The 15,328-nt window shown below is 45.1% G+C and overlaps 1 protein-coding gene across 1 annotated transcript in view; it reads left to right on the forward strand.

Moving 5' to 3' along the window:
• Positions 1 to 692: 692 nt before the first annotated feature.
• The window catches only part of dve (SATB1_N and homeodomain domain-containing protein dve), a 43,791-nt gene continuing 29,155 nt past the window's right edge, over positions 693 to 15,328 (forward strand). The window contains exon 1 of the mRNA XM_044395829.2: positions 693 to 1,446. Coding sequence (XP_044251764.1) covers positions 1,381 to 1,446 — 66 coding nt within the window. The 5' untranslated portion in view covers positions 693 to 1,380. The remainder of the gene's footprint in view (positions 1,447 to 15,328) is intronic.

Below are 15,328 nucleotides of genomic sequence, written 5' to 3' on the forward strand. Positions count from 1 at the left end.
AAAAAATGGAAATGCATCCTGTCATAGTCCATTGGAACTGTAAGGAATTCACTAAGCCCAAAAAACGAAAAAATACCTGTATGCAATGCGTAAAACACATGTTTCTACAGAATAAATGTTTATTTTTGAACAACAGTTTAAACTTTTAAATGATTTTTAGTTAGGGGCTGTTCATATATTTTGTATTCACAATTTTGGTGATTTTTGACCCCCTACAACACATTTGTTTTCGACTGATAATAATAAACAATAAGCATCCTTTGTTCACGATTCGGTTTGCTAAATGGCTTGATTTTTAATACATTCATAATGCCATTTTTATTGAATGATAAGATTGTCAGCCTTTATGCAAATCTACTACCTTTACAGAGTCTACTACTATTTGGGGCACTCTCCCGGCACTCACACATTGAAACCCCAAGCCAAAAGAGAGAGCGCTCTTTGGCTCTCCGGTCGCTCTGACTCACACCAGTGCACACGGAAAGGCGGCAAATGGAGCCGCGTTGAGAGAGCCGCCTGGGGGTTGCGGTGGGCTGGGGGAGGGGAGAACGAGACCGAAGACCGAATGCCAAACACCGAGCACCGAACACCGGCACCGGCAACATCGACTGCGACGCCGGCAGCGGCGGCGGCAGAGCCAGCGGCGAATGTGCGAAGGCGAAAGAATGCCAGTTGCGGCAGTTGTGCGACAACTTTGGCCAAGAGAGGATGTCTTGACGCGCGTCCGCTCACCAATACCCACAGCGATACCTTGCGAAGAGAGTCCCGTGCAGAGAGCCAGATCAGTCCAGAGTTCAAAGCCAAAGGACTCGGCTAAGAAGACGCATTTGCCCAAGGGAAAGGAACGTCAGAACGCCAGAACGTGAACGCTTCGCTGGATTTGCGATTGCCGCACCGCCAAATTCGATACGCTGCCAATCCTGGTGACGCAGCAACGCGATCAGCTCCCGATTTCATGGCACTAATGATGTCGCGTCGCCCACAACAACAACAACTGGAACAGCAACAACAAGAACAACAGCAACAGCAACAAGAACTGCAGCATCCGCATCCACTAGCGTCATCGAATCCGTTCCAAAAGGAAACGCGCGTTTCCACCTGAGCGTGTGTGCGGTTGCGCGTGTGTGTGTGCCTGTGTCTAATTTGCGTATCCGCGTCACAAAAAAATAATAATAAAAAATTCAAATCAAATCAAAGAATATATACCCCAATCGAATTTGAAATCGAGCTCCCCTTATCGCGTTTACAAATTGCAATCAAGCGAAATCGCAGCGAACCATCCAAATTGCAATTAATGCCCGAAAGCGCATCTGCATCTGGGCCATAAAAGAAATACGTGAACAGTAGAGTCAGTGATTAGAACTTTGAATCGCCAGCGAGATGGACTTCCAGAGCGCCATGGAGACCTTTGCCGAGGCCTGGGTGGCAGCCAATGCCGGCCAGCAGGTGAGTTTCCAAAATCTCTACGGAGATACACCCCCAGATTTCATCATCCCCGGCGAGATCGCTTTGCCGGCGGCACTTCACACCTATTAGTCAGATCTCTCGACTTTCCCTCGCTTTTTCCCCCGTAACTCCAAAATGAATCAGTTGAAAGCAAACAAAATCGGCCGGGCGACATATGGCCAAGCCAAAGTGATAACGCCCGTGTAGATATGCGCTCGTTTCGCTATTTATGCAGATTAAGATAATCCTTATCGGCTGAGATTTTCGAGATCGGTGCTGCGATAAGCCCCCAGCCCATTTGTTTATCTTTTTGCGCTGCGTTCTTCGTTTTGTTTGGCCACTAATTGCATTGTAAAGCCGATCCCCAAAGCCCCAGGCGAAAATGTGGGCTGAGTTCGGGGCCCCGAGTTCTCCGAGAGAGCTTTTGCCAGCCAGATAAGATAATCCCGACGGTAACTTTGACAAATGCTGGTAATTTCGGCATAAGGCGATGACGAACTTAGATATCGAATGGGGTTTACGGGTGGGGATATTACCGGCGAGTAGGGGTATGTAAGCACCCCCACCCCCTCTCTGGGCTTTGCCATCGCGTCATCATTGTGCGCTGCTTTTTTTTTATCGGACTCGAGCGCCCCTGTCACTGATATCGCAATTAATCCAAATAAGTGCGATAAAATTGATTATGAACATGCTGGCGTGATTAGTCCAACTCAACTCCCTTCCCACCCAAAAGCGATCCGCGAAAACAGAAAAAGGGGGGATCACTCATACACATGTCCGGAGATATCTGGGTGTGTGTGCGTGTGCGGTTTATTGGCAGACATAATTGATTATGTTGTGTGAGTGTAATTATTATTTATCTGGCTCTGCGGTCTGACTTCTGCCTTTGCTGCTTTGCTGCCTTCGCTGCTCAGCCCATTGATATCGCTTTGAAATCGCTTACCCAAACACCCGAAACGGGGGGTGACTAATCCAAGAATTTATGGATTTTATTTCCATTCGATTTCGAAAACATCTCCATGTTGTATATTAACCAAATCTCAATCTCGCCCAGACCCACCGCCATTGTCTTTAAGCTGAAATCATGCCACAAGAATTATTGTACTGGCCGAATCGAAAAGCAATCGAAAACAAGCACATACCCTTGCCATAGGGAATAGGTTCGGTTCCAATCACGAACTCAGGCCTTCCCTGAGGAGGATTGAGATTACTATATGGAGGAACTGAAATCCATCTTAACGGATCCTCAGGGATTTGCTTTTTCAAATGGGTCCACGCGTTGTGCCAATTGGGATTGCTGTTTGTTCTTTCTTTTCGCCTGATTCCATTTTCGATAAACTATTTTTTGTTAATTACTTATGACGAAGGTTTTATAAATTTTCTGTGATGATGTAATTATATTTTTAAAAATTTTAATTTCATTAGGCTAGAGCTAGAGCATTCGAAACTTCGGCTTGGCTGCGATTCGTTTCATCTTTTTTTTTTGTGTTGTTTCTTTTTAATTTTTTTTGACAGTTTTATGTGTCGACGCATATGCTTAGTGAATGGGATTAAGATAAGACGGCGTAAGTTGGCCGGGTCCTCTGCTGGCTGGGCTAGATAATAAACCAGTATGGCCAGAATGGGTATAAATAAATGTGAATTCTTTCAAAACTATAACAAATCATTTTCAATAGCAAAACTGCTCATGAGTGTGTGTGCGAGACTTTTTTGGGCTTGCAAACTAATTATAAAGCATTTAGCTTTATTGTTGTGATAATTTTTTGGGTTTTTTCTTAGGGACAAAATATCGGAATCGAACGCGGGGAAATAGATAATGCCGAGCGGTTAGATCACCTGGCGTAGCCCCCTTCGGGTAGTCAGATAGGCCGTCTTATAAATTATAAATGGTTCGATTTTGTCTAATCTGAAAGTGTTACGGGGGCCGGGGAGCTGGGCGGAGGCATTAGGAGTCAGATAATGGAATATTTATTAATTGAAATCTTCTTCGCCGCCGCTTCCTGCTCACCGTGTCGTGATCATCGAATAGTCATTTCCTCTGGCTCGTTTTCCCCTGCGATCTGTGATCTGCGCCCAAGACTAATGATAATCGGGGTTAATCTGGCCGCGCATCGAATCGGGGTTCCAATCAAATGCATTCTTCGCCCATTCTTTGGGCCTGCTACCGCTTCTCCTTCCCACGTTTTCGGTTTCGTTAAATTCCGGTAGTCAAATGTCCATTAAATGCCGCTCATAAATGTCCAAACTGTTTGTCATCTTTGTGGCTCCGTTGTTGTCGTGGCCGCCGCCTCCTGACTTCTGGCTTTCTTTTCTTCCTTGGCTCGAACACTACTGCCACTACCATTCTTCGGGCGGTGGCTGTCCGTATTTATCAGAGCTTAGGCATGTTCCCCTCCCGGACAGCCCCCAATATTTCCTGATCTCTTTAGCCGCTTGGGTGCCGAATCGGTGCTACTGATTGTAACACATTTTTAGCATTTCATTCGACGCTTTCTCACTCCGCTTTGGCTTTGTCGATCCGTTTGTCAGTTGAGCGGCTTTGGGGATTTTTACGGCCCGATTATGCGAGTTCGCATATCGCATATAAGCGATATATATAGTATATATAAACGTATTTATTAATTATTCAAAGCCGATTGGATTATAATAATTTATAATGATTATTATCATAAGTCGGCGGACTTGGCCTCAGAGATTGAGACTCGGTTCGAGATCCAGATTTCGTTTGTTGTTCGTTCTGCGAGCTTCGTTTTCGCTTCGTTTCAATCAAACTAAGAGCGGTGACAGTACTAGATAGTATTGTACTTGGCGGTAAGTGGCCAGGTATATCAAACACCGAAAACGCTTTAAGTTAATTACACGTTGTCAGCTTGTCGCTGAGACTTCCATTTCTATTTCGATTCCCTCATTTCTTCATTTTCATTATTATTTTGGCACTTGCGGAGCGGCCTTAAATCAATTCCCCACTATTTTGTGTGTGATCGGTTTTCGTGTGTTCATGTGCTCATGTATCGGTTTCAGTTTCAGTTTCGGTTTCGGTATTTCTATTCCCCATTCGGAATCGCTTTCAAAGGCGCCGCTCAAGCGAGCTCTCACCTCCTCTGCAGCTCCTCAGATAATCAACAAAACGTGTTCGACTTGTCGAGGTTTTCCTTTCTGCACTTATCATAGAACACCATTCGGTTTTTGTTGTTCTCCTCACAGCTAATGACACCTTGATAAAACGATTTGTAAGACATTGCGATAAAAGCGGTTCAGGCTTTGTAGCTTAAGGCAAACCGAAAGCTGATAAAAATACAAGCCGAAAAATACAATAGCAACAAAAAATGGAAAAGTTCGAATGATAATGACAACTTTGGGTAATTAATTTGTTGGGCCGGCAAAGGGGGTGGCGCAGTCCAGATTGTGGATACCCGATGTCTTTGGGTATTTGTTTGGGCATTTGTCATTCAGCTTAATCGGAATGCACGGACTGTGACAAAGCACGAGAAAAGAATCGAATTTTATACAATTTACGCATTTCGAAAGTCATCTCCAAATGTTTCCTCCCCCATTGTCACCTTTTTCATTCTTAATTAGTGGATTTAGCTTGTTCCCCGTAGATATACGAGGCTGAGTTCTCCATTTTTTTTAGCCCCTCCGCAACTATTTTTATTTGGGCCAGCCAAATCCGTATTCCTCCGGCTCGGTGGACATAAATTTCCGAATGTTTTGAGAATTATGACAAGTGGGTTGGGAGACAAGTGGAAATGAAATGAATATCTGGGGAGATTCATATATATCGTTTGTGTATATATAGGCGGTTCTGTTTCTGTGATTATAAACTTTGGTTCTGATCACGATGACATTGTGGGGCTTACATGAAGGTATTTTCGGCGTGGAAGATTTATTATTTATCACTAATACGCCCCGTTGAAAATCATAAGCCGCACCAGCAGCCGGTGATTTCTACAAGTCACAGCGACAATCGGCTTGCGAGCATATGTCTTCAAGTCCAGCGTCAAAGAGTCGGTAACCTCGTCTTATTTAAAGTATTAACTGCTAACTAATGTGCGACACATTATAAAGAGCGCTGCGGACCGGCAACTATCGATACGAATACCGAACAGGTGATCGCCAACACGGTGAGTAAAATAAGCGGCGATCATGCCTGGCATCGACAAAAGGGATTATATTTCCTAAGCGGTCCCAACAAAATGTGCCCAAAGCTGCTCCAGACGTCTGCTGGGGTATTCAATGCCCCGACGATCGCTGAGCTGCTTAACTAAATCCGGCTTAAGATCCAACACACAAAATTAATGTCGTTGAAAAACACAGCAAAAGTCACACATTAACAGCGACGACGACGACGACGATGTGGTGTCCCAGGAAGTGGCGATCTCTCTCGATTCTTCTGACTTGGCTAATGGGCATTGGGTGACTCCATGGGCAGTGGCTAATGGCGAGAGGAAATGCTCGGTGTGTGTGGACATCTTACAGGGGATTAGTTTCGAATTTGCAGCGCAAAGCGGAATGCGGGAAAATAAGCTCTATGCGCGGTACTCACTTGCTCCCTATCCGTCGATCGATGGAAATTACCAACGATTTATTGGCGATCGCCGATCGTCTGGCTACCGTGATCAACTAATCCACTTATCAGGCGGCATCTTCTGCCCCTTCCCCTACTTCCTTCCTTTATTTCTCTCTCTAAAATCGAACCATACACGCTTTTAATCGGCGTCATAAAGTCGGCAAGACGATAAATCGATCAATTAGGCCATTTAATCTATACAATGGGTCACCAGCCGCCTTTTATCCAAATCTAATCAATTTCACCAATATCACTGCCTCTTGGGCAATACTTGTGGCTAATATCTAAATGTGTAAATTAGTGTGTTTGCCTTTTATTTTATCGGTGGCCTTTGGAAACCCGAAAGCTAAAGCCTGACCACTACTAGGTGCATGTATCGAATGCCCCGACTTTTGTCGCCGGGTTAATCTAATCTAATAATTCTCTGGGAATTATGCGACCGTTTCGTTTCGGTAAGATAACCGCCGCAAGTCCAAGAAGGGAATTCGATAAATTCCCCATGCTATCATAATGAAGCGCCCTCAAAATTTCCAGTGTGGTTTTGGGTAAACAGAAATTGATTGATTAGACACACAATTAAGGCAATCACATCTGATTCCGGACTCGATTTTAATTTTGAATAAAAATGGGGGCAGGGTGAGTGCTTCCATTCCGGCAGCTGCATCTTTTGGGGGTCAAAGACGAGTGTCGATGTGCCGATGATACGATGACCCATGCTTGCGTGCTTGACACTAACCCCAAAAAAACCAGAAACAAAAAAACAAATCAATTCCTGTGCAAATTGAAAGCGGTGGCAGGTGGAAAAATCACCTGGAAAGTGGGTGGCTCGCATGTCAGACGGCGGTAGCCGCTTATCGGTGTCATCGTATTTTGTTCGCCACACACGCTGGATGCAATGCATCTAGACTTGGCTAAACTTTGCGTGTTAGCCGAACCTAATCCAGGCTAAATGGGCGGTGCAAGGGGGGTTTTTTGGAGCACTGCCCATGTGATATTATGTGAATGTCAGCTAATCTGCAAGGCAAAACGAGGCAGCAATTACACAAAACACTAATTAGAGAGAGAGCAGTTCCCCCCTTTTTTACCAGCAGGAAGTTGTCAGCAGCTCACTCAGTCAGTCAGTCAGTTACTCAATCACTCATTCAGCCAGTCGGGCATTCATTCAGTCGTCGTATACGTAAACCCGAGGGCCCCGGGAAGATCATGGAAATACGCTTATGTCGGATTATCCCATAATTTATGTGAGCTGCGCCCTGGCCAGACAATGGATTTGCCTTTCGAGCTCACAAGAACGCACACCGGTGCACACCTAATTGCCACGATCATCAGGCTGTGTATCTGTAGCGAGTATCTAGATATATAGAAAGGAGGCTAATGACAATGCCCAGAGGAAGCGAACTCCGGCGATCAGGGGCAGATGACAAAACAGAAATTGTGTCATTCGATTGCAGGATCGAGGAGGCATTTAAAAAAGGGAAGAGAGTAGGGAACCCGGCAATAGCAACCGGAAGCGTAATCGAGCTAAACGAACGCCGTCGGGGAAGTGATCAGATGTGCGTGTGTGTGGGTTAACCCATTGTGCCAAGGAGGAAAAAAATGAGCGGGAAGCGCTAAGGAAAAACGCGACGAGGAAAGTCAGAAAAATATATATAGGTAAAAAGAGAAAAAAAAACACTACCGGTCAAAAGGGAAGGAACTGGCAGGGAGAATAGGAACAACTGGGAAAAAAAGCGGCTAGAAGACAACCACCAAAGGTCCCCCCACGTGCAATTAATAAAAACGTTCTGGGCGAGGGAAACGACAAACTGGCCATAGGAAAAATGAGGCACCGAGGTACGAGATCCCCGTAGCTATGGCAGCAGTGCAAACAGGTGAGGGTGACTTATTCCTAGACCAGTCAGCTGGGAACAGCTGAAAGGCCAGGCAAGAGATATGTATCTGCGGGATGCAAACTGCAAACTGCATCTACGGCAGCTAATTAACGAAAAAGTCTTAAAGCACTCGCCACTAAACGGGAGTCCCAAGATTGCTATCTAAATAGCCAAAACTTTTGTATCTTTCGCTCGAAATCATTTAAGTTAACTCTTTAACTTAACTTAAACTTAAGTATAGCAATTACTTTTATTTTTATTGGCCATTAAAAATAGAACGTCTTACCTTTGCAACAAAATATGTAAATATCTAAAATTTCCTCTAAATATTTTTATTGCCGCTCAGATACACCTTTTAGAATTTTTCCGCACTGCAAATTCTGTGAAATACTTTTATTTTCCCCGAGAGCATTTCCTGTTTGGCGAGGCGATTTTCGGCCATTGCCAAACGTTTTCCCCTTAAAAATAAAGACATATTCGAGCGTTTAGAGCAGAAACCCATTCCGAGTGTCGCCAAAAACTGTTTGGCGAGCGGTAAATATATTTGGAAAACACATTACCCAGCGAACGGACTCGTAAAGTCGGAGCGTTAGGGCCTCGCTAAGGGGGCGGGTCCTCCGAGAAGATCCATAAACTTACATAGTTGGGCCTGTTTAAAATGCGCTTAATAGTTTCAACATGTGGCGTGGAGAGACAATTAGGCAATAAAATTAATTCACACCAAGAAAAGCATTAAAAGCGACGCCAGACGTGGAGCAAGGTGCCGCATTTTCCATTCGCCATCCTTCGTTTTTCCCGTTTGGAGTTTCCACTTGGCCATGCTACATTTTCGCACGCATAACTCGGAAATTGCAACTCCATGGTGGCGCGTGTCCGCCGACAGTTGGTGATACTTTCCATCACCCCCCGCGGCATTAGAGCTCCCCTCCCCCCACTTTAATTGACTTTTTTTGCGTTTGACTCCCTGAATGGCGAGAGTCATTTGTCTACGAATAATTAAGCCGATCAAACCAAACAAAAGTTGGCGGCAGGCAGAGAACTGTCATCGAATGCATAAAATCATTATTCGCAATTGCCGGAGAACTCTAACAAAAAAGGGGAGCATGTTGGCTTTACCTAGCCCTTAGACTGCGTTTATGGGATCAGGAAGTTTGACGTCAAAAAATCGCAGCATTAAAGTGTAATTATGGGAAGTTAGAGACAAGAGGAGGTCTCGTAAAATCAAGAGGAGGTCTCGTGTAATTTAAGAACAATATATAAATCTGTTTTACTAATTTTATAATTTATCTAGTTTGTCTTCTAGTTTTTTTTGTCATTTTCCACCTCGAAAAATCATTTATTAAAGGGTTTTGCTTTCTCTGAAAAATAATTCTAATTTAAGAATATTATTTTCTTTTTGTTTTTCTTATAAATATTTTGTGTCTATAATTCTCTTTAATTTTTTTTTGTAATTTTCCACCTTAACCACATAATTAAATGTAACAGTTTATACTTTTGGCAACATCTTCGAATGGGGCTACTTTTACCCTTGCTTTAAAAACAGCACGTGCTGTGTGTAAAAACCAGAATAAAGTCGGCACACGCTCATCTCCCGGCTTCCTGTCAGACCTCGGGTTACACTTTCTGGATCTGAAGAAGGAGCAGCAGGACCTGGCGAAGTAGGACACTGCTGTTACCTATACAAATGAGGGTGCTGCTGCTTCTCCACATCCGATGTGTGCCCTGATATGATAATCTCGCCATCGAGAGCTCGCACCTCATTTGTGGAACAGCAATTGTCTAGAGGTCTTCCCCCATTCGCATTGTATGCCGATGCCGCTGCCGCTGCCGAGTGCTTCCTGTCTCGATGTGGCAATAAAAACGGGAATACTTCCACTCGAGTCCAAGGTGAGCCTTGGCCTGTGTGTGCCTGTCTGTATGTCTAATCGTTCCCCCCTGCTAAAATAAAGAAGCGAAAAACGAGGGGCTGTTCGTCATTTGGTCTCTTATCATTAACGACTTTTGTTCTTTTTATTCTCGCACGATATCTGCGATCTGAAGAAGTCTGGGGTTCTTTATCCGCATCCCAGGACGAAAAGTGAAAGCGGCGAGTGGTTAAAAGTGACCTAACGCAATTGGGGCAAACATTTTAATTTACCCTGATGGGGTTGGGATGAGAAGGTCCTTTTGTCCTGCCTGATCTAATCAGGCTTCGTTACCGCTAACGGTAAAAGCTCACTGGCATTTCTGCAACCATTCCTCTCCAGCTTTGTTTGAAGTTCACATGTCCTGCTCACATCCTGTTTAGAAAACCTTTTGTTTTCTTTCGACTGTCTGCTCTCAACATTTGTATATTTATTTTTTATTGGTCTGCTGCCCAGTCTGTTTAGGCCAAAGCCACACAAATTAAGTTAACTTCCTGTCTGTCTATGGCTAATAGCAAATTAATAAGAGCTTCCGGTCAATTTGGCTTGCGGTTTTCTGTCGCATTTCCCTTTCGTTGGTCGCCGCTCGCTTCTCGCCGTTCGTCCTGTTTTTATGCTTCTGCGGAGGTGGGTGTGACCCCGACTCGAAACTTCGCGACAGCTGTAGGCTGCAGGTCTCCTCGACTCGAGGCTTTTTCCCCTCCATTGGTGCGCTTCTTTGGCGCCTGCCCTTGACACACATACGTATCCTCGCCCAGCCCGGGGCATCCTTTTCCACTCGAGTACTCCTCAGCTGCACTTACATTGCAAATGCACTTTCTGCAATTGTTATCTAAGTAGGGCTCTCGGCTATCTGCATTTCAGGCCGCTTCCTGTTCTTCCCGTTCGTCCCGTTCTTCCCTCGCTTACAGGCCTCGGGACCCTCAAGGTGGCACTTGCACTGGGCCAAATGTCAAAGCAAACGCCGACGCAACTGCAACTGCAGTTGCAGTTACAGGAAGAAGGACTCGCGTTCTTCGGAGGAGTAGAAGGTCCTGCAGAAGGTCCTGCTCGGCTACCTTCGCTGTCGCACAGCTGTCCAAATTGTGCAATTGAAATGGGTATCGAGGGATCTTAGGTTCTGTTCCTCAAACCTTCTTTGTTTAGCTACCTTGGCGGGATTAGGCCATTTCTGGATTAGTTCTAGGAGTCAAGTCATTCGGAAGGGGGTTTAGGGATTAGGAATTTATTTCAGGAAAATAGGGATATCTTTATTAGAAAATATTGATAGAGTTTCAATTTCTTTGTAATATTATCTCATCAATTAATCCACTCCATCACAGCCCCATCGACTAACGCCAATTAAAACTCTATATTCGAAACGACCTCCCCCATTTCCGATGCAACTCCGCCCCAGCCGTGGCGGTTTTATCAATTTAAAGCAGAGCTGGCATAATTTACATTTTTATTTATCGAGGGTCTACCGTTTCCAGGCGCAGACATGGCTGCCGAGTGTTTTTGGTGGACGGAAAGGGGGACTCGTGGATGTGGATGTGTCTATCCACTTTTACTGGAGTAACGCTGGGGGATATTTTTCACATTTTTAGCTTAATTGCATTTGGCTGGCCGCACGTTCCGTCCGAGAGGCAATTGTTTATCTTACGCTCGTCTGCGCTGCGTCTCGTCTGTCGTGCAACCTGCAACCTGCTACCTGCAACAGTGCAACACCAGCAAGTAGCAACTTGCCACGGCAACTGGTATTTTCCTAGCTGTCTTTCCTAATAGACACACGCACACACTGACTCACGTGGTGCCAGAGCAGTTGGCAGTTTGCAGCTTGCAACATTGCTGCAAAGTCAAACAATTGTCGATGGGGCACGATGGGCGGAGGAAGGGGGACCACTGGCCACAAATAGGGGGAGTGTTTTGTGTTCTGTGGCTTGTTAAGTTTAAGATTGTTTGATATAGGCAGAGGCCTGGGTGCCATCCCATTTAAGCCCCCTGCCCGCAGCAACTTGCAACGTGTTGCTGCTACGAGGCTTTCGGCGCTAAGAGACATGTTTTCAATTATGATTGCTGGCGTGTCTTATTAATTACAACCATCAAGCGATAGACAGCATTTAGTCCGGCATTTAGTAGGGGAGCGGCCAGGGGTGTTGGTAAACTTTAATTGGCTGCTCGAAATAGTTGAAATATTAAGTCAGTTACCTGATCTAAATGGATTAGGGTCTCGAATGAACAATTAGTGGGAATAAATAACAATTAAATTAACAAAAGTACAGTATTTGTGTATTGACTTTTCCCTAGAAAATAATATTTAATACAGATATCTAGGAAGTACAAATCTCGTCATCTCTTGTATCTATTAGATACATACATGCGCATTTGCCTCTCTGCGCAGAATCAGTAAGCTGCCAGAGCTCAACTGAACAATCTAACTGATTGCTTACAAATGAATCTCAATTAAAATTAATTCAAAACATGAACCGAGTATTATTTACCCATTTGACACTCGCTAGAAGTGCTCGCGTATGCGAGCCGCACTCACAGATTGACACACATCTCGCGATCGGCACCTCCTCCCGTTTCATTACCCTTCAAATGCGACGGATCATCAGCAGAGAGAAATGGGGAGCTCTTCTTCAGGCTGAAGACCATAAACCGAAGACTGAAAGACTGCGGAACACTGGGAGCTGCGCATATCAACGGCATCAATTAATTTGGTATTCGTGATTCTACTTAACATCGATTGACCCCGACAGATTAGTGAGCGAGGCGAACGAAATGTTGAACTTTGCTTTCGAGCATTCCTCGAGAGAGCCCCAACCCCTTCGAGCTGTGACGCAAATGGTCAAGCCGCAGTGCGATTATTTACATCTACAGATATTTCAGTTAATTGGGACCAACTGAGCCCATCCGAACCATCGGTGGCTATGCGACGTTTTTGGGGGCGCCACTGGATAGCCGCAATGGCCTAATTGGTGCGATTGAATTAAAATCGTTTGCCGCCACTTGATGGTTACACTATGCGATGCCTGTGCATCGGCTTCTTTCGGTGTCGATTAGGCTCACAGATCACTTGATTGCTTTGCTCTTGGTTCGCTTAAATGATTGATCAATGGGCCAATTGTCCGCGAGAATCAGTTTAGAATTTGCATGAATCTCGGCATTGGAGCGTGGCGTCTTTTATTGATTGATAAATAAAATATATTTGCCCGGAATCAGGCGATTACATAAGTGAGGAGCGGGATAGAATAAAATTCAAAAGTAGGGGGCAGGGGGAAAGGATCCTCTTCCTCGAAAACCGGAGGACACCAAATTGCTTCCTGCTCATTTGGCCGTGACAAAATTGTGTCCCCTAACTACTCCGCTTGCTCAGCCTTTTTATTTCTAACTTTTAACCTATTTAATTGACTTATAATTGGAGTGACCCACACAAACACACGGGCGAGGCCAGGCCATGTGTGTAGGTAATAATTTGCCGAGCAAGGAATTCCTCAAGCGCAACAAAGGATCATGTGAAACAGTTAGCAGAGAGCGAGAGCCCGGTCACACATGAACGAGTTTTCCGCAGCCGCAGGGAAAAAGGTAAAGGAGGGGCTGGCATCGAGGAAATTATGCCGCCCCGGCATGTTGAACTTGAAATTGTAATTTGGCATTCGGTGCCCGGCATTTGGCATTGGCAAGGGCACCTACATAGCCCAGGATGTCGTTCGACGGAACGAAAGGAACTCGGGGTTGTCACTGCAGTCTCTACTCTTCCGTTAACTGTTTCTGGTACTCTGGTCCTCCAGGAACTTTGTCAGCTGTTACTCGATCGATGGCAAATGACACTATGAAATTATCCACCACTTTGGGATATTGGAAATGTTAACTTAGTGAACACAGGCAGGTAGTTAAGGTGCTTCCTACTGTAATTAAAGGATTACGAGGAATTGCTGAACCGAACAAATTCCAAGATGATGTGTTATTCCCAATTCCTAATTTATTTAGTAAGTTCTTACCCAATATTTAGAAAGCTACAATTAAAAGTCGATAAGTATTGCTACTTTTTATTCCCTTCTCGATCGATTTAAGTGCCCATCAAGTGTTAAGTTAATAATTTGCCCAGGGAAATACTCAGACCAGGTAATTGAAAGAATGGAAAATGCCAACACACATTGTAAGCACGAGAGAGCTTTATTAATTTTTGTATTTAAAACATTTCAAGCACTCGACACCTTCTCCCCAAGTAGCAGTGGTAGTACCAGTTTAACTTGAGGTTCCCGAAGAGCCGCATCTCCAGTAGCCGTAGCACCAGTAGCAATGATCTCAAATTGATGTTCGGACGAGTAGAAATAATGAGGACCTTGCGGGGAAGACCGAGGACTGAGGGGGGGATCCATACGCAAGGAACGCGCGCATAATCAAGGCATGGGGACATGGACATGTACATGGACCTGCTCCTCCACTTTGGACATGCCATTGCCATTGCCAATTGGCGATTTGCCTTTGCTGCTGCTTCAGCCTCTTGCCCCTTTATGATTATTGTTATTATTGAGTGTAGGCCTCTGCAATTCAGGGCAAAGTCATCATTAATGCGTCGAGTGCAGCGAGCGAGCATTACCGAAAAAGCCCTCCGAGAGGCAGTAAAATAAAATGAAATGAAATATAATTAAATGTCCGCGTAGCCGGGTAGCTGGTAGCTGGTAGCTGTTGGCCGTCTCGTAATTTGGCCACAAATTCTTCAGCGATCGTCTGGGCTCTCGAGTTGAGTCTCTGGATCTGGCTATCGCTCAAACTGATCGCATACCAAGTCCGTCGTGTATATTTTGTCAACCGGTTCTCGCCATCCCATCCGAGGATCCGACCAGCCAATCAGCCATCCCTTTCGCACATTGTCTCTGCTTATCTGCGGCTTTGTGGCATCTTTAAATGGCGTTTTTTCGCACTCGCCAACTCGATGCGGGCGTCGATCTTTCCGGGGGAGGTTGAGAGGGGAAAAGCCCTGCTCTTTGGCAAAACGTTCGCTGATTTTTAATTATTTTGCACGTCGCAACGATGTTCGCCATCGTTGGGCCCGCCAGTTGACCATGTCTGCCGATGCTTTCGGATGGCCGATCTGCTGCCTTTCGTCACTTCGATATTGAAACACTTAATCACAATTTCGTTAAGGACACAAGGCATGCGGGTCGGACAGCAGGGACATAAGCACATACATAAATGGCAAAAGTCCGAGAATATTCCAAAAATCTCATACAAATTACGAAAATCAAAAGACAAGCGGAGAAATCACGAAGCGCGGAGACACGAAAATGATATTTCTACGCGCCGAATTCCGAATGATCGCATTCTGCTGATCGCAGATCGGCGATCGCCAAGTTGCCTCGCTGGGGAATTTGACGAACACGAAATGCGAAATGAGAAATTCGAATCTCGAATCTCTGGCCGCTGATCGCCTCCCGCTGACGATGATAATTAATAACAGGGGCCCGGCAAAAGCAAAATCAAAAGCAAAAGCCCAGCAAAGAGCATAAAAACGCTACCAAACACCCAATCGTACGGCCAGAAAAAAACCC

Source organism: Drosophila takahashii, chromosome 2R (assembly GCF_030179915.1).
Source record: "Drosophila takahashii strain IR98-3 E-12201 chromosome 2R, DtakHiC1v2, whole genome shotgun sequence".
NCBI lineage: Eukaryota > Metazoa > Arthropoda > Insecta > Diptera > Drosophilidae > Drosophila > Drosophila takahashii.